This window comes from Callithrix jacchus, chromosome 5, assembly GCF_049354715.1.
Source record: "Callithrix jacchus isolate 240 chromosome 5, calJac240_pri, whole genome shotgun sequence".
Classification (NCBI taxonomy): Eukaryota; Metazoa; Chordata; class Mammalia; order Primates; family Cebidae; genus Callithrix; species Callithrix jacchus.
Window position 1 is genome coordinate 9,461,967 of NC_133506.1, and position 26,212 is coordinate 9,488,178.

General features: G+C 53.1%; 2 protein-coding genes across 8 annotated transcripts in view; one reads left to right on the top strand and one right to left on the bottom strand.

Annotated features, from left to right (window-relative positions):
- Window positions 1-14,592, bottom strand: part of LOC128931969 (uncharacterized) — a 96,100-nt gene extending 81,508 nt beyond the window's left edge. Inside the window, exons 1-3 of the mRNA XM_078370941.1 lie at window positions 14,556-14,592; window positions 13,237-14,202; window positions 8,517-8,651 (exon numbers count right to left, since the gene is read on the bottom strand). Coding sequence (XP_078227067.1) covers window positions 13,385-14,202; window positions 14,556-14,592 — 855 coding nt within the window. The 3' untranslated portion in view covers window positions 8,517-8,651; window positions 13,237-13,384. The remainder of the gene's footprint in view (window positions 1-8,516; window positions 8,652-13,236; window positions 14,203-14,555) is intronic.
- LOC100400378 (tyrosine-protein phosphatase non-receptor type substrate 1) overlaps window positions 13,231-26,212 on the top strand; it is a 44,488-nt gene continuing 31,506 nt past the window's right edge. For 4 of the 7 annotated variants that reach the window (XM_008995633.5, XM_035298239.3, XM_078371191.1 and 1 more), the window contains exons 1-2: window positions 13,231-13,633; window positions 14,582-14,669. In XM_008995633.5, coding sequence (XP_008993881.2) covers window positions 14,591-14,669 — 79 coding nt within the window. In that variant the 5' untranslated portion in view covers window positions 13,231-13,633; window positions 14,582-14,590. Of the gene's footprint in view, window positions 13,634-13,858; window positions 13,920-14,016; window positions 14,290-14,581; window positions 14,670-26,212 lie in introns of those variants that run through there. The other 3 variants (XM_035298236.3, XM_035298243.3, XM_035298237.3) reach the window with 3 other exon arrangements.

The window sequence follows — 26,212 nt, forward strand, 5'->3', positions numbered from 1 at the left end:
CCCAAGGTCACTGGGCTTGTTAGGGGCAGAGTGGGACCCAGAAAGCCAGTCTCTTGACCCTGTAAAATGCCCTCTGGGATCCAAAGTCTGAGATTCCAGGTGGGAGTCCTTCCCTGGACCTCAGGTCTTCGGTAGCAGAGTCCAGCCTCCAAGCCACTGTGCTTGCCCTTACCTTCCTGAAGCCTCCTGTCACCTGTCACCTTCGCAAGCCACCTGGCCTCTCTCCACCCTCTCACCCCAGCAGTTCTGCAGAGGACACGCCTCCCTGGGCCTGCAGGGTTTCCCAGGGTTGGGCCATCCCTAGGGTCAGGTCATCACCATTGCCTCATCTCCTTCCACAGCCAACTTGGAAAGACTCCCCAGCCTTGTGCCAGGAGAGGCTGGCACAGCTGCCAGAGCCCAACTCCGTGGCGCCTCAGGCCCACACAGGGACTGCCCTGGCTCCTGGTGGCCAAGCCACACAGGATAGAACCACCTTTCCTGCTGGGACGCAGCCCAGGCGGAATCCCCCTCTCTTCCTCCTGGACCAATCGGATGTGAGTCAGGGACCCTCTCATGAACAATTTTCCTCTCTTCCTCCTCCCCTGCTATGAGGCCAGGAGTGGCCTTAGACCTACATGGCAGGGGAGGCAAGGTGGAGCCAGTTGGAGCAAATGCCCAACCAGCCTCTTGCCTGGTAAGGTCACCCAGGAGCCTCAAGCCAGCAGGCATTCCTTCCTCCCTCCCCAAGGGTCTGGCCTTATGCTAGCCCCCGACCAAGACACAGACTTTACACTTAACCTCAAAGCAGTCCCCGCCTCACTTGGGGCCACGTTCAGACAAGAGGCAATCAGGGATTTAAGTGGCAGCCAGAGAAGGCCAGCCGCCTGCTTATTAAATATTAAGCGGCAAGAGCCTGAGAACGTATAATTGCAAATGAGACTCTGAGGCAGACGTTGCCGACAGCTTGGACCGGTGCGTGCAGTTGGGACCGACAGGGGATTTCAAGTCACCAAGCCAGGCTGCTGGCAAGGGCCCTACATTTGCTGCACTCCACTACTGCTGGGTGCCAGGGCCCTGAACTGGATGCTGCAGGTAAAAGGATTAATCAGACACGGTTCCAGCTTCAAGAGGTTCCCTGTTTGGTGAAGAAGAAGAAGTAAGCAAGCGCTCACAACCACAGGTACTCTCGGGCGTGGTGTGGGCCCCAGGGAAGTATCTAGGAGGGGTTGGAGAATTGAGGCTTTAGAGTGGAAATGAGCTGACTTTGAAGCACACATTCGGTCAGTTAGTCAGTCAGCAAACATTGGTTCAATACCTAATGTGTACCAAATGTTGTAGACTGGGGGAAATAAAGTATTAAATAAGCTCAACCTTTTCTCTCATGGTGCTTACAATTGAGTGAGAGCTTGCAGTCCATGGATGAACGAGAGTTTGCACCAGGAAGAAGAGAGAGAGGAAAGAGAGCCCATGCAAACATTCAGAGGCCTGACGTCAAGTAGACTCAAAGTGAGTAGGGAGTTCACTGCGCTGGACCTGTGTGAAAGGAAGGGAGGGATCGAGGGAGAGGGTGAGTGGGGGAGGGGATGGCTAGCAGCCAGTGCCTGAAAAGTGGCCACATTAAGAAGCGTGGGTGAGTCCTGGAGGATTTCAAAGAACAGTGCAATGCCCTCCCTCAGGGACAGTCCATGGCTCCCAGGATTCCTGAGCTAGGACATAGTCTGGTCTTTTAAGCAGCAAGAGGAAGCAATAAGAGAAAGCAGACATCCCACTGAATATCCTGGGGCGTGCCTGTGGCTGCCTGGTCAGCCACCCACCCCCACCCCAGGCTGGGAGGAGCTCAGAGAAGCCAAGCCCCGCCCCTTTACTTTCCCCACCCCTGCAGCCTGTGCCAGCTCCTGCACTGCTGAGAACAGATCCTGGGAACACAGGTGCCTTTGTCTTTGCTAGGAACTCAGTCCCTGCGGAAGGTGGCAGTGGGGAGAGTAATATGAGACCCCAGACCCTTCAGGCAAGTCCTCGTCCATCAAGGGAGCCAGGAAAGATTTCAGTGCAACACTCCCAAGAATGTCCCCACTGGCCGGACCTCTGTCTCCACTGCCCTGCCCAGAGCCAGGGTGGGGTGGACTGGGTGAGCTCTCAGGTCGCCCTGGCCAGGATTCAGAAGAACTGCGTGTGCACGTTAAGATGCTGAAATCCCAGGAGGATTAGAATCCTTGAAGAGGTTCTAAGAGTCTAGAGTTGCATTCAGCTGAGATTCTAGAATTCTACAGGTCTAAAATTCCAAGATTTTAGAATCCTGTGATTCTAAGACTCTTACTTGATTAGGGGAGGGAAGACATCATAGTCATCACATCCTCTTAACAAAATTCACGCCTCTAGAAAGAACCCCACACCCACAACTCCAAAGCCAAGCAGGCTTGTTTTCCCCCTTTCTGCCTTTAAATTGTCTTTTCCCTCTTCGGTGTCTGCTCATCTGCACACCCCCCTCCACAGTCCCTCCTCCAAGCCTGGCAGCCACACATTTGCCATCTGCATATAACCCAGTGATTAGCACAGCAGAGTAGGAGAGGAAGGTGTGGAACCCATGCTGCCTGCCAGTCAGACGGCCTTAAGTTGACCAGGCTGCAGTGAGAGTCACCCGAGCTCCCTGCAAGGGCTGATCAGGGAAAGGAAATACACTCCTGCAGATTCAGACACACACACACAGCGAGACACATCGAGGAGGGCCTCAGGCATACAGATACACAAAGACAGAGAGAGATGCGCACACACACACAAACAGTGCAAACAGCACACGCCCACACATGTGCAGCACTCACGCCCAGGCAAACAAACCAGACCGACACACAACCCCACAGTGACATACACCTGGACACACAGGCATGCAGAAACACAGAGAAAGACAGGCACAGCACACATGCATACCTGTGATGCAACACAGACATACATACACAGTCATGCACACGCTTGGAGATACAGCCACACAGCACAACACATGATGCATGCATACGAACACGTATGTACAAACACATGCAAATAAATCTAAACAAATAGATACAGACTCAACACAGACCAACACACTCCCAGGGAAACAGCAGCCCTGAGTTATTAGCACGCCCTCCAAATGAGAGTTGTCAGAATCACCCTTCTCCTCCCCAACTCCCACTCCCTCTCATTCATGGGACAGTATTTATGGCCCACTCTGCACGTGACCTGGCACTGGGGGCCCCTGGGAGATCTCAGGGCTCTGACACAGTGTAGTAAGGGGAGGAGCAGTTCAGTCAGTCCCTGGGAACTCAGAGGCAGCTGGAATACAGATAGGCACTGGGTTCAGGAAACCATTGCCAGAACTGTGCACAATGGATTGCCTAGAAAGGTAGTGAGCTCCCCACCACAGGAGGCAACCTAGTGCAACCAAGGGTTTTGGGCATCAGATGGGAGAGCGGGTACCAGGGGAATTTAAAACCTTTAACATCTATTTGAGCCCTAAGAGTCTCTATTTCTCTCAATTCCACTGAGCTTCAAAACAGTGGTCTTCAAATTTTTGTATCATATTCCCTATTAGTGAAAACAGTTTTCACATGTATTCCTCAACGTATGTACATTTGATATTTTTTACAAATTTTATATATTTCTTTGTTATGTACTTCACAGAACACACACAAAAATAGAAAAATTTGAAATAATGAGATAAAGGTACATAGATCACTACTTTAAAGGACAGGAGGAACTGAAGGGAAAGTGATATAACATTTATTAAGTCCCTCCTGTGTGCTAGACTTTGATAAATATTTTCCTTTGAATCTTCAAAATAGCTCTGTAAAGAAGGTATCATGATTTTTCCATTTTGCAGATGAGAAACTAAATGACAAGACAAATAAAAATTCCTTTCCCCCAGTCTTGCCACCTGTAGCTGCCAGGGCTGGAATCTGGACCCAAGTAAGCGGCTCTGGAGCCCACTGCCCACACTGACCACTTCCACATCATGCAGCGAGCATGGAGCCATTGGGATTTTGTAGGCAACAGGCTGAGTGGAGGGCAGCACAGTTCGTCAAGAGCCCTGAATCATGGCCTCAAGCCAAACAGCAGGTGTGATTCTCCAACCACAGGCACAGCTGGGCCGGATGTGGCCATTTCTTTCCTTTAAATCTTAGCTTCTCAAAGTACAGTCCAGGGACCAGCAGCTTCAGCCTCCCCTGAAAGTTTGCTAGAAATGCAGAATCTTGGCCCCACTCCAAACCAAGTCAGAATCTGCATTTAACAAGAATAAAGTTTGAGAAGCCCTGAATTACTTAAATTCACCTGGTCTATGAATGTATCCCATGGGGATGATGGGGAAGCCCAACCTTGGTCATTCTTGAGGCTCCCTCCTTTCCAGAGCCTGCCCAGTTCCAGGGTCTTAGAGAGTCTCCGGGCATTTGAGGTGGCTTCCAGGAATCTGTCCACACTGCTCGTTTGCGGCTCCCATCTGGCTCTGAGTAAAAGCTGAAGGCCTCACCTTGGCCTGCTCGGCCCAGCAGACTGGGCCCTGCTTCCTCTCCAACCTCATCTCCTGCCTCACTCCTGGCTAGTTTCCTGGGTGCCCGGCTGCCTAGCTGCCCTTGAACTTGCCATTCCAGGGTCTTTGCCCTGGCCGTTCCTTTCACCTAGTGTTCCTATGGCTCTCCATGCTTTCTGTAGGAAACTCCACTCCCTGAGTTGTAGGAGTTCAGCCAGGGTGGTGGGGAAAATGTAAAATGGACACAAACTTCTTGGAAGGCCGGAAGGTTTTACAAAAGCCTCGGGAAGACGTTTATGGCTGAAGGCAGCCATGCTCTTATCTCAGGGCTAGGGAGTAGGGCAAGTTACAAGGGAGAGCAAAGGAAGGTATCCAGAATAGTTTGATCTAGATTGGCTTATCTGTTTCCCTGAAACCAGCCTTTGACTATCTACAGGCAAAAGTGTTTTATACTTGGGGGGAGAGGGGGTTGGCAAAGATAATCACCCACAAATGGCGTTTACTTTAGAGCTTTGCCATTAAACCTGTCTAAATAAAGGCCCATGGGGCTGGCTTGTGGGGACCGCCACTGCTGACTTTACAGAACTCTCCTCGGTATCTGTGAGTGGCCCGGACCCCTAGCCCACTCTCTCACTGGCTATCTGTGTCTGAGTACATTTGTTCATCTGTCACTGGGTCAGGGTCTTTGGGTTGGACCCGATACTGAGTGAGACTTCTCATGCATAGAATAGCATCCCCTCCCGCAACTCATGCATTTATCTTTCCATTCCCCCACTAGAATGTGAATGCTGAGTGCGAGAACTGTGACCATCTCATTTCCAGAATCCAGCAGAGCCCATAGTAGGTGCTCAGTAAACATCTGTTGACTGATGGAGGCTGTGCCCATTGTCCCACCCTAGTGGACTCCCATCTCAGCCACCCTGTGGGGCTGTGGGGTCTTCCGTGAGGGCAGAGGCCTTAAGACCCAGGTATGGCTTTCTGGATCCACCATGAGGCCTTGTCCTCCCCCCACCCCCAGTCCTGCTGGGGTGGCGGCGGCACCCCCTGACAGCCTGACTTCTTCTAGCTCCTCTAATGTGCTTGCCCCCAACCTCTCCCAGTCCTTCCAGGGAATCTCTTTGGTTTTAGACGTTACTAAAGACTAAGGGGCCTTCATTTTTCTGCCTAAATCCCTGCAGCACCTGTTTACTAAGCCCAACTATTTGCTTGAAGCTGAGGAAAAAAAACATAAAGAGGACAAACAGACTAATATTTTCTAACTTGGCTTGTCATGCCTACAGGCCGTGAGAGCTCCAGCCACACATCTCCCTCTCTGTGCCTCAGTCTCCTCACCTATTCCATGGGGATAGTTACCACCTTTTTTGCTGAAGAGGGAATGAGACTCAGTGAGAAAGAAAACTGTCACGGTGGAATTTCAGGCATGAACCAGCCCAGGGTGGCAGGCACTGGGGCGGCAGGGTGTGCATTGGGAGTGATGAGGAGGACTAAGGGATTTGCTATCAAAAGAATATGGGTTTATGGCCTTGCTGTGCCACTAACCCAGTATATCAATCAGGTAGAGCCGCTGTTTACTCATCTGTACAATGGGTATGGCATAGCTATGAGGCTCCTGTCAGGTACAGGCCAAAGGGCTCTGGGAGGCTTCCCAACCCACTTCCCTCCTTGCTCCAGTGGCAGCATGAAGGCTGGTGTGGCCACCTGCTCCACAGAGGCCATGATCCTGATCAGAAGCTGCAGCAGCAGAGCAAGTGGTATATGTGTCGTTTAGGCTTTCCCTGAGAGCCAAGCCAGTTCCTGCCCAAGGACAGACACTTCCTCTCTCCGGTACAGGAATGAGGCCAACCAGAGTCTTGGCTTCCCTGCCTGGGAAGGCAGCTGGGAGTTCAACGAGGACAACTGTTCCTCCAGGAAACCCAGGCCAAGCCAGGCCCTCGGGGTGGTGGAGCCTGAGCCCCTGGGTGCAGCCGCCAGTGTCCTCAGGGACAGAGCTGCAGCCTGCTTCAGGTTTCCTGCTTTCCGCTCCTCCTTTCACTCTACCGGCAGTTTTTACCTGAGGCCCTACTCTGTGTGGGCTCAGCTCCCGGTGCTGGGGAACAGGGGCAAAGACCTCACATGGATCTCAAAAATGAGTGGGAGATAGCCACGCAACCATCAGTGTATAACACTGATATGCTGTCAAGAAATGCAAATGCTATCCAACAATAAGCGGAGTAGGGAAGAGGCAGTGATGGGACAGTTTTAGCTGAGTGGTCGGGACATGCTTTTCTGCAGAGGTGACATCTGAGCAGAGACCCTAAGGAAGGGTCAGGGGCAAACTAGGCAGCTAGCTGGGAAAGATCGTTTTAGGCACAGGGAACAGCCCGTGCAAAGGCCCTGAGGAAGGCACCTGCTGGGTATGTTAAGGGATACTGAGATGGTGAGTTGACTGGAGTGGAGCGAGCAAGCGGGAGAGTGTGGGGAGACCAGGTCAGTGAAGGGGGGATCACGTGGGGCTCTTTAAGCAGCATTGAGAACTTCAGGTTTTACTCCAAGAGAAGGCATGGAAGGCTATTGGGAGGCTTTGACTGAAGAAGCAACAAGGTGGGGAGTCCGGGGAGGAAGCTGGGGGCCAGTAAGGAGGTGACTGCACTAATCCAGGTGAGAAATGAAAGTGCTGAGGCCAGACTCTGATGCAGGTGGGAAGAAGTGGTTGGATTCTCGGTTTATTTTGAAGGTAGAGCCAAGAGGATTGGCTGGCAGGGAAGGAAGAGAAAAAGGTGAGTGAAGGAGGGCACCAAGGTGCCTGAGAAACTGCATGAACAGAATGAGATGGAGCAGGCAGCAAATATCACTCTCAGCTGCCATGCCTTGGTGCGTATTTTCTGTCTGTCTCTGTCTCTCACTCTCCTTTTTATGCATTAATCCTGCCCTCATCTATTTTCAGAGGAGAAAACTGAGGCTGAGACTCCCTCGAGATCACACAGATAGTGAAGGGGAGAGCCTGGAATCGCATGCGTATCTCTTAGCCACTGAGCTATATATTGTCCCATCAGAACTGGAGTTAGGGTCCTCTGTTCATTTCCTGATTTCCTCCACCAGATCCTTGTGTGTCTAAGGCCTGTCAGCAGGCCCAGTACTGGGCACCACAGACGGACCTGGAAATCATCAAGCCAGCACCTCAGTGGTGATGGAGACCCAGAGAGGGCACCATGGGGCATCCCAAGCTCATCCTAAGCAAGTATAAGTCAGCATGTGTAGCAGTCGGGAGCAGGGGCTAGGGAATGAGAGCTCCTGGATTCAAAGCCTGGCTCTGGAGCTCTCAAAGTGTGTGCTCTTGAACAAGCTGCTTAAGCTCTCTGTGCCTCAATTTTCTCGTCTGTGAAATGTGGGTAAGAATTGTGTCCACATAAGAGAATCACAGGGAGGCATCATGAGAGAACGTGCTGAAACCCTTCAGGCCTGGGTCTTAGTATGTGCTCCTATGTTTAGCTGTGATTAGTACTATTAGGGAGAGTCAGCACTCAAACCCAGCTCTCTCAGTGATGGCTGAGGCAATCAGCTTTCTGCTCCTCCAGCACCACCGGTACAGAGGTGCTGGGGAGGGCTCCTCTCAGCTCAGCACAGCTGGGCTCGGTTCTGGGTGGAGCCACATCCCCAGAGCCTGAGAACAGTGTTTAGGGCCTGACAGTGTGGTCCCACCCCTGATGGGCTCCCGTGAGCTGCCTCACTGCCAAGTTGCTCAATTGCTGACTTCCCCAGGAAAGCAGTAATTACAGTAAGGCTCCCTCTGGCCCTGGCTTGGTGATCTGTCACAGCCCCTCGGCTTCAGAGCACTGGCTGCAATCTCTGAGCACATGGCTGTCCTGCCCTTTGCCTTTCCCATAAGGGTTGGACAGAAACCAGAGGGATGGACAGATCCCCAACCAACAGGGAAACTGGGGCTGGGCTTACAAAGGAGTCTCACCTTGGCTTGAATGGCAGTCAAAGTGTGATCCCTGAATCAGCAGCGTCAATGTCACCTGGGACCCTGTTAGAAATGCAAATTCTCAGACCTTACCTAAGACCAACTGAATCAGATACTCCATGGCTAGGGCCGTGGAATCAGTGTTTTCATGATCCCTCCGGGGCTACTGCTGTCGGCTCAAGTTGTAGAACCAGTCTGATTCCTGTGCAGCTGTGGTTAGAGGGAGGCCTGTGGAGAGGCGATTTTGAAGTGGGATAGATAGAAGCGCAGGCTCAGAGACGCACCTTCAAATCCAGGCTGTGCCAACTCCCTATCCTGCGATCGGATCGTGAGCAGAGCACTTCATTTACTTACTCATTATTTTAATGTATTATTATTATGATTTTAGAGACAGGGTCTTGCTCTGTTGCCCAGCCTGGAGTGCAGTGGAGCAATCATAGGTCACTGCAGCCTGGAACTCCTGGGCTCAAGCAATCCTCCCATCTCTGCCTCCCAAAGTGCTGGGATTACAAGTGCGAGCCGCCATGCCCAGCCCACTTTTTAAATTTAATACGTATTTATCGACAACCTGTTTACTGTTGAAGACCTGGGGCTGCAGCTCTAGGACAAAACAATGGCAGTGGCCAACACTTAACCTATAATAACTCATGTAACCCTTAGAAGAAACCTCTCAGGTAGGGTCCTATCATTAGCCCAAAGGAAGAGCAGACCATCAAAATAACTTGCCCTGGGCGGCTAGTCTGAGAGATCACTGGAGTGCAAGTCCCTAGGATAAACTGACCTGGAGCTAGTTAGGGAGACAAACAGAACGCAATGAGACACACAACATTAGCAGGTTGTGATACAGGCTATGGAGATAAATTTGGGGAGAGGGTGGGGCATGCTGGGCAGGGGTGGGGGTGCCTAACAGGGTGGTCTGGCAAGGCCTCTCCAGGAGGTGGCGTGTGAGCAGAGGCCTCCTGACGTCTCAGCTGCCTCATCTGTAAAATGAGGGAATTATTAGCTCCCCCTCCCAGGTGTGGTATGAATGTCACAAGTCTGTAACGTATAGTAGATGCCAAACAGATGGGAATTGTTATTGTTTGGAAAACTGAGTTCAGGCTGGGCACAGTGGCTCAAGCCTGTAATCCCAGCACTTTGGGAGGCTGAGGCAGGCGGATCACAAAGTCAGGAGATCGAGACCATCCTGGCTAACACAATGAAACCTGTCTTTACTAAAAATACAACACATCAGCAGGGCGGCATGGTAGTTGCCTGTAGTCCCAGCTACTCAGGAGGCTGAGGCAGGAGAATTGCTTGAACCCGGGAGGCAGAGGTTGCAGTGAGCCGAGATCACGCCATTGCACTCCAGCCTGAGCAACAGAGCAAGACTCCATCTCAAAAAAAAAAAAAAACACACACACACACAACTGAGATTACCCCTACTGGATGTAGCAGGGGCTCAGTAAGGCCACTCCCACCTCCTGTCCCCGAAGCCCCGCCTGCTCTCCAGCCTGCTCAACAGCTCCGCTTGGGCCAGTTGGTTCCCTGGTCCAGGCTGCCCAGGAGTCCATGCTGTTTTTTTTAACTGTTCTGGCTCCACAGCTGAGACCTCTAACTCCAAATGGCTCTTCTTGCCCAGAAAAATAGGTCGTTGGCAACTCCAGCCTCCTGACCGGCCCCACACAAAGGCAGTCTGGCAGGCCTGCCTGCTGACGCCAGCCCAGGGTTGTGGGAAGTGGGGAGCAGAGCGTGGGCAGGTGGAACTGGGCTGTGCAGGTGCCAGCATGCCCCACAGGGTGGCCCTGGTCAAGTCGTGCCATCTCTGGACGTGTTTCCTCACCTCTGGGAACCCCCGGAGTTGCTGAGGCTTCAGTAAGATAACGTATCTCAAAGGGCCTAGAACACGAGGGTGCCAAAGGCCTAGGCCGACCTCCAGAGAGGCCCCACCATGACATCACGGCTGCTTTCACATCCTCGTCACTATTGACCCCTCGTATCAGAGTTTGTTATTCCTATTTCACAGATGAAAAGATTGAGGCTCAAACATTTTTTTTTTGCATAAGTCAAATTGGCAAAATCTTGGCTTCCGAGCCCCTGATCTTCTCCTCCTTGTGCTCATTTCTTCCTTTGACGACAGGGAAGGAATGTGATCTGACTTCTGTGCAAGGATTCCACGGGCTGCTGAGTGAGGAATAGACAGAAGGCACCAGGTGGAAATAGGGCACCAGGTGAGAGCGGTGGAGGCTCAGACAAGGGCGGGAGCAGCAGAGGTGCTGAGAAGTGGTTTGGCTCTGGATGTGATAGGAAGGCCCAGCAGGCAGGATTGGCTGACAGATTGTGCCCTCTAGGAGTGAGAGGAAGAGTCAAGCAGCAAACGCAGGGACGCAGCCATCCCTGGCTTCCCATCTCACCTCCTCGGTGAGACGTTCCTTGATCCGTTTTCAAAATTGCACTCTAGCTCTCTCATCAGCACACCTGGGCCCCTTCCCTGGCTAATTCCCCCCACCCCGCAGCACCTGTCCCATTTCACGTACTTATTGGTTCCTTTCCTCCCAACAGAACGTCAGTTCCTTGAGGGCAGGGATTTTTTTTATCTGTTTTCCAACTGTTGCATTCCCAGTGGCTGGCACCCAGCAGATGCTTAATAAATATTGTTGAGTGCATGAACAAATATGTATGAAGGTAGTTAGATTTTAACACAGGGCAGCCCAGACCTCCTGCTGTGGGGGTGGCTGATTCATGTCAATTATCTGCCATAATCTCTGGCCCCAGACAAGTTGCACTTCGCCTCAGTTTACCCATGACCCGTGGGTCTCAAGGGCTTTTCAGGCTTGAGGTTGGCCAAGGATGATTTTTATGTGGACAGAGAACAAGGGTCAGGGCCCTGTTCTGGGGGAGAGGTGTGGATGAAAAGCCCCCGAGTAGGGAAGCCCTGCTGAGCGCCTTTGCCAAAGGTGCTATATATAAATAGCAGGTGGTTCAATTATTATCCTTCCCTAATCCCCAGTTTCCTAATCCCTAGGCAGGTTTGTGAGTGCGTGTGTGTCTTGGGGAACAGTGAACAGCAGAGCCTTCTGGAAGTCCAGGGCAGGAAGCTGCCTCTTCTCTGATCTCATCAGCAGCCCCCATCTCCACTCCTACCCCAGATGGAGTCTGGTGACAGATTTTCCCAGGAGCCTCCCTGGTCACCTTCATGGTCTCGACCAGATGCGGCCTGAAGAGTTGGAGACCTTCCCTGCCCCCACCTCAGATACCAGGATAACCCAGAACAATCTCCTTTCTCATTGGTGCCCAATTCCACGCTTCCCTCTCTCCAGTCCTATGTTTGCAGAGTGGCCTTTTAGGCACATAAATCAGACATGGCCCTCCCCTGCTGAAATCCTCTAGGGGTCTCCCAACTGCAGAATAAACGAAGGCTCTTCACCCAAGCCTTGGACACCATCCCACCATCTCCTGTCCTCTATGTTGTGCTCTGGGGCCTAGCCACCTGGGGCCTTCCCCTGTCCTGGGCCCTCTTCCTGGAACACCTTTCTCCCCAGATCTTCGCCTTGCTGACCCTTGTTGTGATTCAGCAACTCATGTCTCAGGGAGGTCTTACTGGTCCTCTTATCTAAGTACACTCACCCCTCTCCCTCTCTAAATTCAATCTTCTGCTGTTCATTAATTATTTCTACCTGTCCACTTATCTGTCTCCACTACTAGAATATAAATTCCTCATGGACAGGGACCTTGTGTGGGTCACTGTCGTGCTCTCCCACACCCAAAGAAATGAAAATTCCCTTGCACTTCAAATGCTGCCCCAATCCCTGTGGGTTCTCAAGGATTGTTGTCAAACACTTCACTTATTTATCAAATGCTTATGTTGCGCTTGGTATGTGCTAGGCTCTTTTAACATGTCTTACAAATATTAACCCATCTCATGCTCACAACTGATACTCATGCTGGCCTCGTTTCAGATGAAGCTGAGGCACAGAAGAGGTAAGGTATTTTTCCAAGTCCACACAGCTCATAACAGTAGCCACGGGATTTGAACCCAGGGAGTTCAGTCCATGGTCTCAAGTGTGGCACTCTCCCTGCCCCGCTGTCTTAGCACAACATCAGGACCAGGCATTTAAGCAAAAGACTTGGGGCAGGTGGGGAGGTGGTGGTGTTACTTTGCATAGGTCTTTAGCCTGGGAATCAGAAATTCAAATCTTGTTTCCACCCCAGGCCTTGCAGTGTAGTCTTAAGCAAACCTACTCCCTCTCTGGGCCTCCACTTTCTGTCTATTTCCAGGGCTGAGCCTTCTCCCACCTTGCATCATTCGTATCCTCTTAACTGCCACTGTGGACAGCAGAATTCCCTCCCATCCGCAGCGGGTCTTCAACTTGTGTTCCTCCCATAGTGCGGAGCCTTCTGCCAGGTGACCACGACCCTGGCACTCCCTGTCACTGACCTGGCTGCTACGGGCCCGGTGTTGCCTCCAGGAAAACCGAGGTTCTGTCCTCTCCAACTCCAGGCCACTGGCCTCCGCTCCGCTTCCCCTCCTCTTCCTCAGGGCCTGTCCTCCTGGAAGCCAGGCCTTCAGGGCCGGCTCTCCTGCACACGCCCCGGCCTGGGCCTCCCCACTCCCTCAATCTGCCCTCCATCACCGGGACACCCGGCCGGGCGCTCCCACCTCCCCGGGAAGGCCCCCCGGCCCTTCCTCTCCGGTTCCCCGCCACAGCCCCCTTCTCGCTCCCTCTCCTCCCCGCGCCTCTTTTCCAGGCGGCACCGAAGTCCTTCCTACACACACGCTATTTTTGGACCATCGCTCTCTTCTTCCTCTCCCCTTCCCCCTGCGTTCACTTACTTCCTCCTTTTCCTTCACCTCGGCCGGGCTCTGAAAGGATCGGGGCCCCTTCGGCCCGCACCCACCCCCAAGAGGGGCGTCCAGCTTTGGGCTCAGGGGCACGGCCTCTTGTGGAGGGGCAAAGGCAGGCACCCCCCACCCCCGCGCCTCACTCCCCGACTCCTTCGCCGCCTCCAGCCTCTCGCCAGCGGGCAGCGGGGACTAGCCGCGCGCGGCCGGAGTCCGGAGGCGAAGGGAGGTCGGCCGCAACTTCGCCAGTCCACCTTAAGAAGACGATGTAGCCAGCTCGCCGCGCCGACCTTAGAAAAACAAGTTTGCGCAAAGTGGAGCAGGGACCCGGCCTCTGGGCAGCCCCGGCGGCGCTCCCAGTGCCTTCCAGCCCTCGCGGGCCGCGCAGGTCCGAGCCTGGCAGGGACAGGGAGGGGCAGAGTGGGACCGGTCTGGGCCGGGGACGAGCCGCGCGGGCTCCTGAACTGGCACATTGTCTGAGCCGGAGGCTCGTCTGGTCCCGAGCCCGAGCGGCCTGCGGCGGCTCGCGAGACCGCCTCCCCGGGCAGCAGTCGGGGGCCCGCGCGGGGGGCGACGCTGCCCTCCCCGGCCCGGCGCGCAGCGCGCAGCCCTCGCTCCCTCCCCTGGGACGCGCTGCTGGCGGACGCGCAGGCGGGCGCTCGCTCGCCGAGAAGGTGCCGGCGGGGCCGGAGCCCCGAAGCCTCCCCGGGCGGCGAGAAGACTGGAGGAGGGGGGAAGGAAGGAGGGAGGGGGCTGGGCTGCCAGGAGGGCGGGGGCAGCGGTCGCAACTGCGGGCCGGGAGCGAGCCCAGCCGCCCGCGCCGCGAGGATCCCGGGCGGGGCAGGTGGGCAGCGGCGGGGGCGGCTCCGCGCGGCCGGGCTCGGCCGTGCTGCCCCTCGTCCCTGCCCGCGCGGTCCTCTCTCCCGCGCTGTGTGTCTCGGTCTGCGCGCCGCCTCGCTCACTCCTCGCTCGCTCGCTCGCTCTCCCCCTCTTTCTCCCCCTCTCGCCTCTCTGTGTCTCTGGCTCTCTGCCTGGCTCCCTTGGGTCTGTTTCTCTCTCCTGCCGCCTCTCTCTGGCCACCCCTGGCTTTATTTCTCGCGCGCTTGGGGTCTCCTCCCGTCTCCGTCTCTCGATTTCTCCTGGGGGACGGGGAGGGGGGGCTCTCCAAAAATCGCGGCGGTGACGGTGGCTCCTAAGCCGCTCCAGGCGCCCGTTCCGGAGTCGGGGGGGAGGCCCAGCCGGGAGGGGGAAGAGGGGGAGCCTTAGTCATTTCCCCGCTCCAGCCTTCTCCCGCCCGAGCGCGCACTCACGGCCGCTCTCCCTCCTCGCTCCGCAGCCGCGGCCCATGGAGCCCGCCGGCCCGGCCCCCGGCCGCCTCGGGCCGCTCCTCTGCCTGCTGCTCGCCGCGTCCTGCGCCTGGTCAGGTAAGCACCCCCGCTCCCCACCGCTGCTCTCCCCAAACTGCGGGCTCAGGCCTCTCAGACTGGCACTGGGACCCATTCGGCTAATGCCGAGCAGTAATAGGAGGAGAGACGCCTGGAACCAGGGTTATAGATGCAGAAACTGAGGCCCAGAGAGGGCCAGCGACATGCCCAAGGTCACACAGCCAAGGGTAGAAACCAGGTCTCTTCTGGGAGAGTTTGCCTCTGTGGACTCTGATTGTGTGCACAGTGCTGGGCACTGAGACAAAAGAGCTGAGTTGCTTCACTCAGCCCCTGCCCAGTCCAATGGGGAAGGCTGACTGACAGTGGCTTTCAGGGCAGGGCGGTCCAGCTTCCCCAGAATCTCTCCCCCTGGACGTCTGCTTTCCACATGTTTGACTTCAGGGTGTTAGGGGAGGAGGTGAGGGCAGAGGTCCTCCCAACGCTGCCTGGAATGGAACAGAGACAAGCTGTTGCAATTAGAAAAGAGTGAGCCCTCCCTCGGGTGCGCAGAGTAAACCAGTGTTAGTGTGTGCCCGGGAGTGGGGGAACAGGGAGGCCGCGGTAACCCCAGAGCGAGCTACTGCGATCAACAGATCCTTATGTAAAAACACGATGGATTGTCCCTGTGGTTGCCAAAGCCTCTCCCTGGTGGTCTTGCTCCTTGAGGCGCTCCCAGTTCCCACTTCCTCCTGCCTTCCCCGAGCTTGCAGGCAGCTCCCTGCAGTTCAGATGCTCCGCGGGGATGTTACCTGTGGCTCTGAGCATGTCTTTCTCTTGCCCTACATCAAACACCTGGCTGTCGCTGGCAGGCGGGCTCTGAAGGCTACTGTGTGTGTTCACCAAGGGGTGAGGTCACCATTCAGGTGTCCTGCTTCTTAAACGGGTTTTGCAAAACCACGGGTCTCCTGGGAGGGCATTGGGTGGGGGTGGGGGCGAGGGAGAGCAGAGAAATGGCGTTAAGGGAGTTGGGAGGGATAGAAGAATGGGGATCTTGTTTTTTGTCCTCTTGAAGCTGTGTTGTAGGCAGAGGGGTCTCTGTACCTCCCACCCTGGAGGAGGAAGGGAGGGATGAGCTCAGTGTCCAACACCCCCTTGTGCGTTTGCCTAGAGATGGTAACCATCTGATAGCAGGGAGAAAAGGGAGAACTAGCAAAGAGTGGGTGGAGGGGGGGGTGGACAGCTGCTTCTCTCTGCCCTGCAGTTTCCCCTGAAACCCAGGAATTCACACAGGCACCCCCCACCCCCAGTTCTTTTCAGTTACAGTTGGGTCCTTGCTGGGCGGAAGAAGCACTGATACAGTTCATGTCTCTCTAGTGAGTGGCATCTCTTACTGCTCCTTCCTGCCTGAGCCGGCCATTTGTACCCTGCAAAAGTCCGAGTTTCTGCCCTGCCATCCTTCCTGGCCTGGAAATGCACAAGCGTCACTCACAAGTGCTTAATTTTCCTGAAGCAGGGAATTGGGCCTGAGTTAATTTCTAAATGTCTATTCCAGACCCTTCTCCGACCAGGAGCCTGTGGTTCAGTCCCTGGCAAATGAGCAGTGACGCTGATTAACAAGTGTTCAGATGGGCAGCCTGCCTTTCCCTGGGCACTGGCTGGGAACACCAACACCTTTCTTGTGAGCACATCTCCCCCTTTTGCCTATAAAAACAATCTATAAAATGGTAAAGATTGGGCCATAAAACTTCCGTTCCAATCCATTCAGCATCAATAGCCTGAAAAAGTGGGAGCAGCAGAGGGGCCAAGATTAGCTTTGAAATCAATAAATCTTGGGAGGTAAGAATGAATTTCTTGGGGGAGGGTGGTGGAGAAGGGACAGGGTTCGACCATCATAACTCAAGCCTCCCAGCATCCTTCACTCTGTGTTCTTCAGGGTCCTGCTCACACCATGGGCCTGGGCAGGGAAGTCACCTGGTTTGGCTGAAGGATGGGGCCTCAGGCCCCTCCCTCAATTGCTCCAGACGTGGAATTTACAACAAAGCAGTAGAGATACAGGATATGAGGGTAGGAAGGTATAAGGAGGCAGTTGTCCAATTTTCTAAGAAAATGGATTTGTTCAAGTGAGAAACTCAAATGTCAGGTTTAGGAAGGCAGCTTTGGATTGAATGACTACTAGTGTCTCAGGCAGAACTGTCAGCCTGGGAGGTGTCACATGATTGCTGTGTCTTCACATGATCACTGTTTGTGGGGGGAGGGGGCCAATCATGTGAATTATCTTGGGTGGGGGAGGCAAGGGAAGAAGTTTCTAAAGATTGCTTTCAGCACAAATGCTGCCAAAGGGAAATTCTAAAAAGATACCAGTGAAGTCACCAACCTGTGTTTTTGGACCCAATGTGAGGCCTGTTTCCTAAAACAACTGCACTGAGGGAGATTCTGAGGCTGGAAGAAGGGCAAGGGACTGGGGCCTGGGGACATCTGGCACCTGATTTTGTGTCAGCAGGGCCTGACGTTGAACCTGCAGGATGCCTGCTTGGCCCCAGCCAGGTCTTGAGACCTCTGAGTCACCCGCCCAGGAAGACCTCAGATGAACTGCCATTCATTTCTTCTCTCTGGCCTGAAGGAGACCAAGCCAAGTCGCAGTTCAGGTTCTGGGGAGCAGGAGTGTCCCCCAGTGAACCTCTGATCCTTTGGTAGATGGTAGCACTCTGGGGCTCCTCTGTACTTTCCTAAGCAGTAAAGTTAATCTCACTTCCTCTTTCGTAAGAAGAGAAAACGGACTGGGGCTGCTTTGGCTCGTCAAGCTCAGGCTGTTGGAAGGTCCTTTAAAGGCACGGTGTTTTCAGAGTACTTTCTGAAATTACTCCTTTACCAACCCCTCGGAGACTCACGGTCATTCACATCTGTACTTGCAGTCACAGAGCACCTGTGAAGTACTGGTGTGAACCATGTGTTGAGAGAAGGGATGAGAACCATCGTTCATTAAATAGTTAATGACATTCCAGGCTGGGTGCTGCACCTGCATCATCTCTTAACGAAAGGCACAACTTGGCACTTATCCCCATTTTGCAGATGTGGAAAATCGAGTCCCCAAACTGGGGAAGTAACTTATAAGTGATCGAGTGGAGCCAGGATTTTGGATTTTGGCCTTCTCGCTGGGTGGCTTCTGAGGGAAGAAGTTCAGTGTCTTAATCAGGATGATTTAGTCCAAGCTGGGAAGGGAGTGAGAAGCCTCTCTCTGGGCTTGGGTGGAGGATTGTGGAAGAGTTCTTTCTCTGGGCAGAAGGTTTTGACCAAGGCACAAGCATTTCTCAGAAAGCCTGCTGAGGGTGGAAGCACGGACAGCCCCTTGGTCCTCGCAAATGCTAATGCTTGAGGGGTGATGTGGCTTCCGTAAGAGCCCCCCATCTGGGCTGCTGAGCTCTGGAGCCCCCAGAGCTGGAATATTCCTCCCTGCATCTTCCTGGTGCCCTTTGCGACAGATGGAGAGGGGGTGTGGGAGAGGAAGGGAGTCTAAAAGTGTTGTACGGATCCCACACGCGCTCGCTTGCTGCTTCCAATGGCTCCGTGCGACAGGTTATTTTCTTATTTGTAGTCTTGGACTGACGGAAGGCTCCCCCCAGCTCTTCTGAAATGTGCTCAGATTTCTGGCCTGTCAACACAACTCAGATCATGTCACTCCCAGCTCAAAACTGTTGAGTGGGTCCAAGTTTTCTTAAAAAAAAATCACAAAGCTGCCGTGAGGCCTGGGCTTCCTCCCTGCCAGGACTGATTTCCAGCCACATGATTTCCAACAAACTGACCTGTTGAGATGCTGCAGGATAAGCAGGCTTCCTTCCTGCAGACCAGAGCTTTGCTGGCTACTCAGCTACGCGAGCACCTCAAAGACCCTGAGGAGTCCTGCACTGTAGAATCCGGAGCTGGGTCACGTTTACTCCAGTGTTCCCTGAACATGTGAACAAGAGGCGTTTGGTTTGTAGAACACTCATTAGCATGCGGCCTCACTCAGTTGGGTAAATGCTTTTGTATGGATCCATGCCCTCAGCTGAACTCTGAGCTCTGTGCCTAGGCCCGTGCTGTTCCTGCCATCAGAAAGGCCCTTCCTGTACCTCCTTGTCTCCTATGTCCAAATCCTACTCATCCTTTCAGGTTCAACTTAATGTGCCTCCTGGGAGGAGGTCAGAGGAGCCTCTCCACGCAGAGAGACAACCTAGCCTAGTGCTAAGACAGTGCCAGGACCCCTGGGTGTTGATCGCAGCCCTGCTACTGACTTGGACAATTTGCAGAAATCTCTCTGTCTTACTTTGCTCATCAGCAAAAGAGGAATGGTATTAACCACTCTATTGTAAGGATTAAGTTAATGCGTGTATAATGCTGGAAGCCATGCCTCGTATGTAGTAAGCACTCAATGCATATTAACTAGTGTTGTAATTAGCATGGCTTGATTCTGTTTTGATTCTTCATCTATAACATTGGGATGGATTTTTATAAAGCATCTAGCATGGTTTCTCACACACAGTGGGTACTTAAAAACAGCAAAGGCTATTCAGTGAATGAATGTCCTTCAGCTTGATATTTTCCTTGTAGCTTTTTTTTTTTTTTTTTGAGACAGATTTTCGCTCTTGCCCAGGCTGGAGTGCAATGGCATGAAATCAGCTAACTGCAACCTCCGCTTCCTAGGTTCAAGCAATTCTCCTGCCTCAGATTCCCAAGTAGCTGAGATTACAGGCATGCGCCACCATGCCCAGCTAATTTTGTATTTTTGTAGCGATGGGGTTTCTCCTTGTTGGTCAGGCTCGTCTCGAACTCCCAACCTCAGGTGATCCGCCTGCCTTATCCTTCCAAGGTGCTGGGATTACAGGCGTGAGCCACCCCGCCCAGCCGTCCCTGTAGCTTTTATGCTGTTGGGGGATGGACAAGTTGAGCAGAAACCCAGGCTAGAGTGATTTAATTGCCTGTTACTAGGGACTGAGCGCTGTGGGCACAGCCTGCCTCTAGGTGTCTCTCTGTGGATCCACAGGTCTGCAATTGTGGATTCAGGGACCTGGGAAGCTGTAGGGGGCCTGAGAGAGCCCTCTGTGCTTTCATCCAGTGCCTTATTGTGCAGCCAAAAGAACAGAGAGAAAAAAACTGGCCGGGCCCACGCAGGAGATCCATGGCATGGCCCGGCTGGAACGCTAGGCCTTCTGTGGTCCAGGCCAAGGCTTTTTAAAACTGGGCTATGCTGGAACTTTCCACTGTTTAAGCCAGAAACCTCACAGGATCCTGAATTCTGTGGGAAAACACTAAAGTATACTGATAAGAACCATCTGGTTCACTGCTTCCTGGGCTCAGCGCTTGGTGTGTGTGACCCCGGTGGCACTCACAGCCACCCTGGTGGTACACATCATTATCATCTTCAGACCTATTCGATCTGTGAGGAAACTGAGGCTCTAAAAGGTGAAGCAGCTCGCCCAGGGCCACACAGTAAGCGTCAGATCTGGATAACCACTATCAGCCTAATTGCAGAGTCTGTGTGGTTAGCTGTTGTGCCATTCCTTAGCCATCACTGAGGTTTGCTTGACAGGTAGGGAAACTAAGGCCCAGGTGTGCTGGCATCCTGCTCCCTTAGTGCTTCTCGTTTTTGTTTGTTTGTTTGTTTGTTTTTGAGATGGAGTCTTGCTCTGTCACCCAGGCTTGAATGCAGTGGTGCAATCTCGGCTCACTGCAACCTCTGCGTCCCGGGTTCAAGCAAGGCAGATTTTTTTGGGGGGGGGGGAGGGGCGGAGTCTCACTCTGTCACCCAGGCTGAAGTGCAGTGTCATGATCTCAGTTCACTGCAACCTCTGCCTCCTGAGTCTAAGCAGTTCTCCTGTCTCAGCCTCCCCAGTAGCTAGAACTACAGGAGCATACCACCATGCCCAGCTAATTTTTGTATTTTTAGTAGAGACAGGGATTTCACTATATGGGTCAGGCTGATCTCAAACTCCTGACTTCAGGTGATCCACCTGCCTCAGCCTCTCAAAGGGCCGGGGTTACTTGCATGAAGCACTGTCCCTAGCCTCCTCTGATATTTCTGTCAGTGCACCTTCCTATGAGGTCAGGCAGTGTATCCCCAAGGTGCGTCTCCATCCCCATACTGGAGAAGGAAGGCTCTATTTTCACAGCTGAAATTGCTTTCCTGTTAACTTCTGGTGTTCCTGGGGCCGGTGTTCTGATGAAGCCCTCCACGAGATGGATTTTCCCTGCCAGGTGTCTTGCCAGGCCCTCAGTCCAGAGAGATGCAAAACAGCTGAGGTGGAAGTCGGAAACACTGCAGAATTGGTTCTTTGTGTCTGTAAGATTTCCTGGCACATTCGTTCTGGGGCGCTGGGTGTTAGATGGCTGCAGATTAGCGCCAAGAACCCAAGGAGATCAGGTGCTCGGATCAGGAGGGAGATTGGAAGCCGGGAGTGAGCGATGGGCCTCCCAGCCAGGAGGGACGGCTGGAGCAGGTGGGTGGTGGGACCAGCGCCGTTTCTACAGCTCCATTCTTCAAGCCGACCGTCGGTGTTCTCCAGAAATGGAAGCCCGTGGTGGAAGGAAATACTCGGTACACAATGTGCTCGGCACAAGCTGAGCCTTGAACATGTGTTAGCTCTTCCTTATCTTTTTATTTTGGAAAATTTCAAACATATGCAGAATGAGAAGGAATGATGTAATGAGCCCCAGCTTTGACACTGATTAACTCTCTACCATGCCTGTCCCCTGCCCCTCATTTCTGCTGGGGAGAGGAGAATTGGGGAATATCAGAAAGCTAGACATGGGGTATGGTTTCACCCACCGATACTCTCTCCTCATCCCTTCATGTGTGCTGTTGTCTGATCCTCACCAGGAGCCAAATAGCATGGTCCTTCATCCCTACTTTACAGATAAGGACACTGAGGCTCCCCAATGCCAAGTGGGGCCCATCCTCAGGCCACACAGCCAGTGGGAGGTAAAGCCAGGCTCTGCTCTTCACTAGACTCTTAACCACTTTGCAGTCATTACTAGGGCCATTTTAATTGTAAATATTCATTCAACAAATATTTTTGAGCATCTGCTATGTGCCAGGGATGGCTCTAGGTGCTTGGAGGATACAAATGTGAACAAGACAGACAAAAACATCTGCTCTCGTGCATCGGACATTCTAGTGAGGAAGAAAAAACACATCTAAGTAAACAAGTGATGCCAGGTAGCTGGGGAGAAAAGCAGGAGGGAAGGGAGAAGGTCGGTAAGGACAGAGGGAGGGCTTCTCTGAGGGGCAGACACCTGAAGCAAATGGAGAAGTAAGGCCGAGCATGGTGGTTCACCCTGTAGTCCCAGCACTTTGGGAGGCCAAGGCAGGCGGATCACCTGAGGTCAGGAGTTTGAGACCAGCCTGGCCAAAATGGCAAAACTCTGTCTCCACTAAAAATACAAAAACTAGCTGGGCAAGGTGGCATGTGCTTGTAATCTCAGCCACTCTGGAGGCTGAGGCAGGAGAATCGCTTGAACCCAGGAGGCAGAAGTTGCAGTGAGCCGAGATTGTGCCACTGCACTCCAGCCTAGGCAACAGAGCAAGACACCATCTCAAAAAAAAAGAAAAAAGAAAATGGAGGAGTAGCCATGGAGATAGCAGGAAAAGAGCCCTCCATGTGGGAGGAATGGCAGGTGCAAAGGCCCTGAGGCAAGAATGAGCTTATATATTCTAAGAATCGCAAAGAGGCCAGTGGGGCTGGAGTGAAAGGAGAAGCAGTTGGGGAGTGAGCAGAGGTCAGGGCCAGGCAGCAGGATCTGGCTCTCTGAGCACCTGACACAGAGCATGTCTGGCCTGTGACAGGATCATTATCTACTCTCTCATTTCATTCTCACCACGGTTCTGTGAGATGGGAAATGTCATTAACCCATTGAACAGATGAAGACACTGAGACTCAGAGAAGTAAAGTGGCTTGTCCAAGGTCACACAGCTGTTTTGTGCAGAGCCAGGATTTAGGCCCCCTAAATGCTGCAGCATCCCCATTGCTGCTGTCCACGGCCACCCTTGCCCCCTTCAGGTTCTTCACCCACAGCTGCTGCAGTGAATCAAGTCCTCTTTGGTCCTGCTGGAAACCTTTTTGGTGGCTCCCACTGCCTTTAGAATAAAATCAAAGGTCCTTACCACATGGCATTTCTGGACTGTGTCTGTGTCTTTCCTCACCTCTTACCACTCTTCTTCCTCCCTGGGCTTTAGCCTTGGCAGCTTCCTTTCTGGCCCTCATCTTCACCAGCTTCTTTCCTACCCCAGGGCCTTTGCACTGGCTGTCTCTTCCGGGCACTGTGGGAGGCCATGGGGATAGCAGGAAGGTTGCTTTCCCAACCACCCCATTCCAAAAGAAGTTCTCGCTTGTGAGTCTCTGTCACTGGGCCAAATCTGCCTGTTTCCTAGTGCTCCTAGCTATTTCTATATTAATTTGTTTCATTATTTCAGCCCTGTATCCCCCACTAGGATATAAGCTGCATGAGAGATGGGCTATGGCCCTTACTCACCATTGGGCCTCCCAGGACCTCAGCACAGGGCCTGGCACACAGTAGGTGGGTTAATATATAGTGATTGAATGAAAGAGCAAGGTGGGTACTAAACTCCCCTTTTTAAAGAGGAGGCGTGGAGTTTTGAGGTGATACAAACAAAGCGTATTCCCTAACTACCACACAGTCCTACCTCTGTGGCCAGGGCCGGGATCATACCACAATTCCCTGCCCAGCAAGCTGTCATAAAGAGCCCCAAAATATCAGGAAGCACAAAGATATCAATGCCAGGTAGGGTAGGAGGAGGCGGCCAAGAAACCCCAGAATTTGTACTTAAAATTCTGGCTACACAAACTGCTTGCCCCACTTTAGACACCATGATGAATGATCAGGTGCTGCAGACCATGAGACATGACGCAGTTAGTGCTGTACTCTTGGCTGGGGATTGGTTTGGAGGGCCCACCTTGAGGTTAGCCTCCCCCAAAGGGTCACTGCATGAGACAGTCCAGTGCGTGGTAGGGGTTAGGACAGAGGGAGGTGGAGTCAGACCGCTCGGCAGCCTCGTGACCCTGGCCAAATGGTTGTGACTCCCAAGCTTCACATCTGGCCCTCTGTGAAATGGGGGTGGTGACAGCCCTGTCTTACTTACTGGCCTCCTGCCGAGGTTCCCTGAGCCCTGTCTCACTCGGGTGACGTCGATGCCTTAATATTAGCTATCGGTACTGCTGTTATGTGATTGTCATCATTTTATGGTTTGGGAATTTAAAAGCAGGTGGAGTCCCCATTCCATCTTTTGCCAGCAAGGAGACCCGAAACCCACTTCTCTGCCCCCTCAGCCTCAGTTTCCCCTTCTGTGAAAGGGAAGCTCGGTTCCTCTCTTGCAGGTCCCTTCCAGCCCTGATGCTCCAGCCTGCATGTCTGCCTGGCCCTTTGTCCTGATGACTCCACAGACTTCTCCAGCAGGGGATGCCATGGAGGGGGCGTCTGCTTTGGGGCACATTCCTGAGTGGGAGTCCAGTGTGTGCCACTTACTGGCTGTGTGTTCTGGGGCAGGCGTCTTCCTAGCGTTGAGCCTCCATTTTCCCATCTGCAAAATGGAACCGCTAACACTATTTCTTTCCACATGGGTGACCCTTGACAGTTAAGGAATTAAGAGCTGTGGAAAGTGCTTTTGCAAGCTGCAAAATGCTCTATAAAAGGAATCAGTGAATAGTGTCAGCTTGGGGAAAAATCCCGTCAGTCCGGAGACTGTCTGCTACCGGCAGCCGAGTGTGCTGAAACCTTGGCAAATGTCGTTTAATAAATGCGTGTCGCTTTTAAGGGGGCCTTTATCTCAGCTGGGAAAATGTGTGTGCATCCTTGGCAACCTGAGAATCCAGAAGCCTGAACTGGAGAGGACCTGTCACAAGGAGAAGTGATCACATGGGGTGTCTCTAGACTCCAGTGTTGGAATCCCACCTCTGCCACTTACTTACCTGCCTCTCCAGGCTCTGCTTCCTCATCTTAGGAGGAGACAGTGACAATAGCATCTGCCACTCTGGGCTGGGATGTCATAAGGGCTTACTGAGGGCTTCTGGTTATCTGGCCTAACCCATACATTGCCCCCGTGAAAGTGTGGCTGTGTGGCACTAGGGCCCGTCTCAGGGCAGTGGTTGGGGCCTGGAGGTTGGGAGGATCTCCTGACCTCTCAGCCTCTGCCGCCCTTACTCCAGGCCTCAGTTTCTTCCTCTGCAAAATGGGGAGAAGGAAAGAAGATCCTTAGGTTGTCAAGGCACCAAGCCTAATAGACATCAGTATCTCTGCCTGCTCTCCCAGCCTCTGCTGGTCTCCCAAAGCCTGTTAAGTCTAAAGGGTATTTATACTGCACACAGATTTGCAGTTCTTTTCCTACCACTTTACAAACAGGGTCACACTACAAGCATCACTTCCTCACCTCCAGGCTCTATCTGAACCGAGCAATCGCTTCTTAGGGCTCCCAGTGCTGTCTGTCCTCCCTGCCTCCTTGCCAGCAGTATGCTCAGCCTGCTCACAGGTCCACGCCAGACGGGCCTCATGCACGCATTGAGGCAGAGCTAGTTCAGCTTCAGAGAGGATCCTGAGCCTCTCAGGCTTAAGGACATGGTCATCTGTCGTCCCCTTCATCTTTAGACACCCATCCGTATGGTGACAGCTGCTCTGCATTGAGTACTTACACTGGGCCAGGCATGCTAGCCCATGTCATCCTCAGGACAACCCTAGTATCATCATCATCATCACCACCACCGTCATCAGACCCATTCTACCGATGAAGACCCAGAGGTATAGAGGGATTGAGACATTTCCTGGAGTCTTATGGGTAGCAGAGTTGGAATCCAAACCAAAACATACCTTCAACCAGTGCCAGGCTCTGCCCCAACCCTGGGGAACAGAACTCAGTCCCTGCTCTCAAAGGACTAGAAGTGAGTCTAGGATAGGGAGATGGGCACTTTTAAAACATTAACAAGGAAATGCATAGTTTTTTGAGTGGGGATGATATATAGAAAAATTACGCAGAGCCAGGGACATTGAGTATTTTAGACAGAACGGCCAAGGAAGGCCTCTCAGATAGGCCTGAAGAAGGTGAGGGAGCCAGATGCGTGGATGTCTAGGGATGAGAATTCCTGGCAGAGGCAATGGCGAGTGCGAAGGCTGCATGCTGGGTGGAGAATCTGGCACCACTGGGGAAGAGAAGGGCTGCAGGGCCCCAGGGCCACTAAAAGTTCTGGGTTTCACTCTGAGTGCAGTGGGGCTGCAGGAGGGTTTTGCAAAAGGAAGGATATCACCTGAGTTAGGTTTTAGAGGCTCCTCTGGCTGCTGGGGGAAAGTGACTGGTAGGTGAGGTGGAGGCAGGGAGGTCAGCATGGTGCTTCAGTCGAGGTGGTAAGAAGAGGTCAGGGTCTGGCCACATCTTGGAAGTGGAGCCGGCAGGATCTACTAACAGATGGGTTGTGGGACATGGATGAAAAGGAATCAAGGAAATGTCTCATTCTTAGTCCAGCCCTTCTAACCACAGAGCATTTGAGCTGGGGAGGGAGAGGGCTGCATTTCCTGCTTGTAGGTGAGGAAACAGGCTTAGAGGAAAACGACTTTGCCGAGTCACCCTG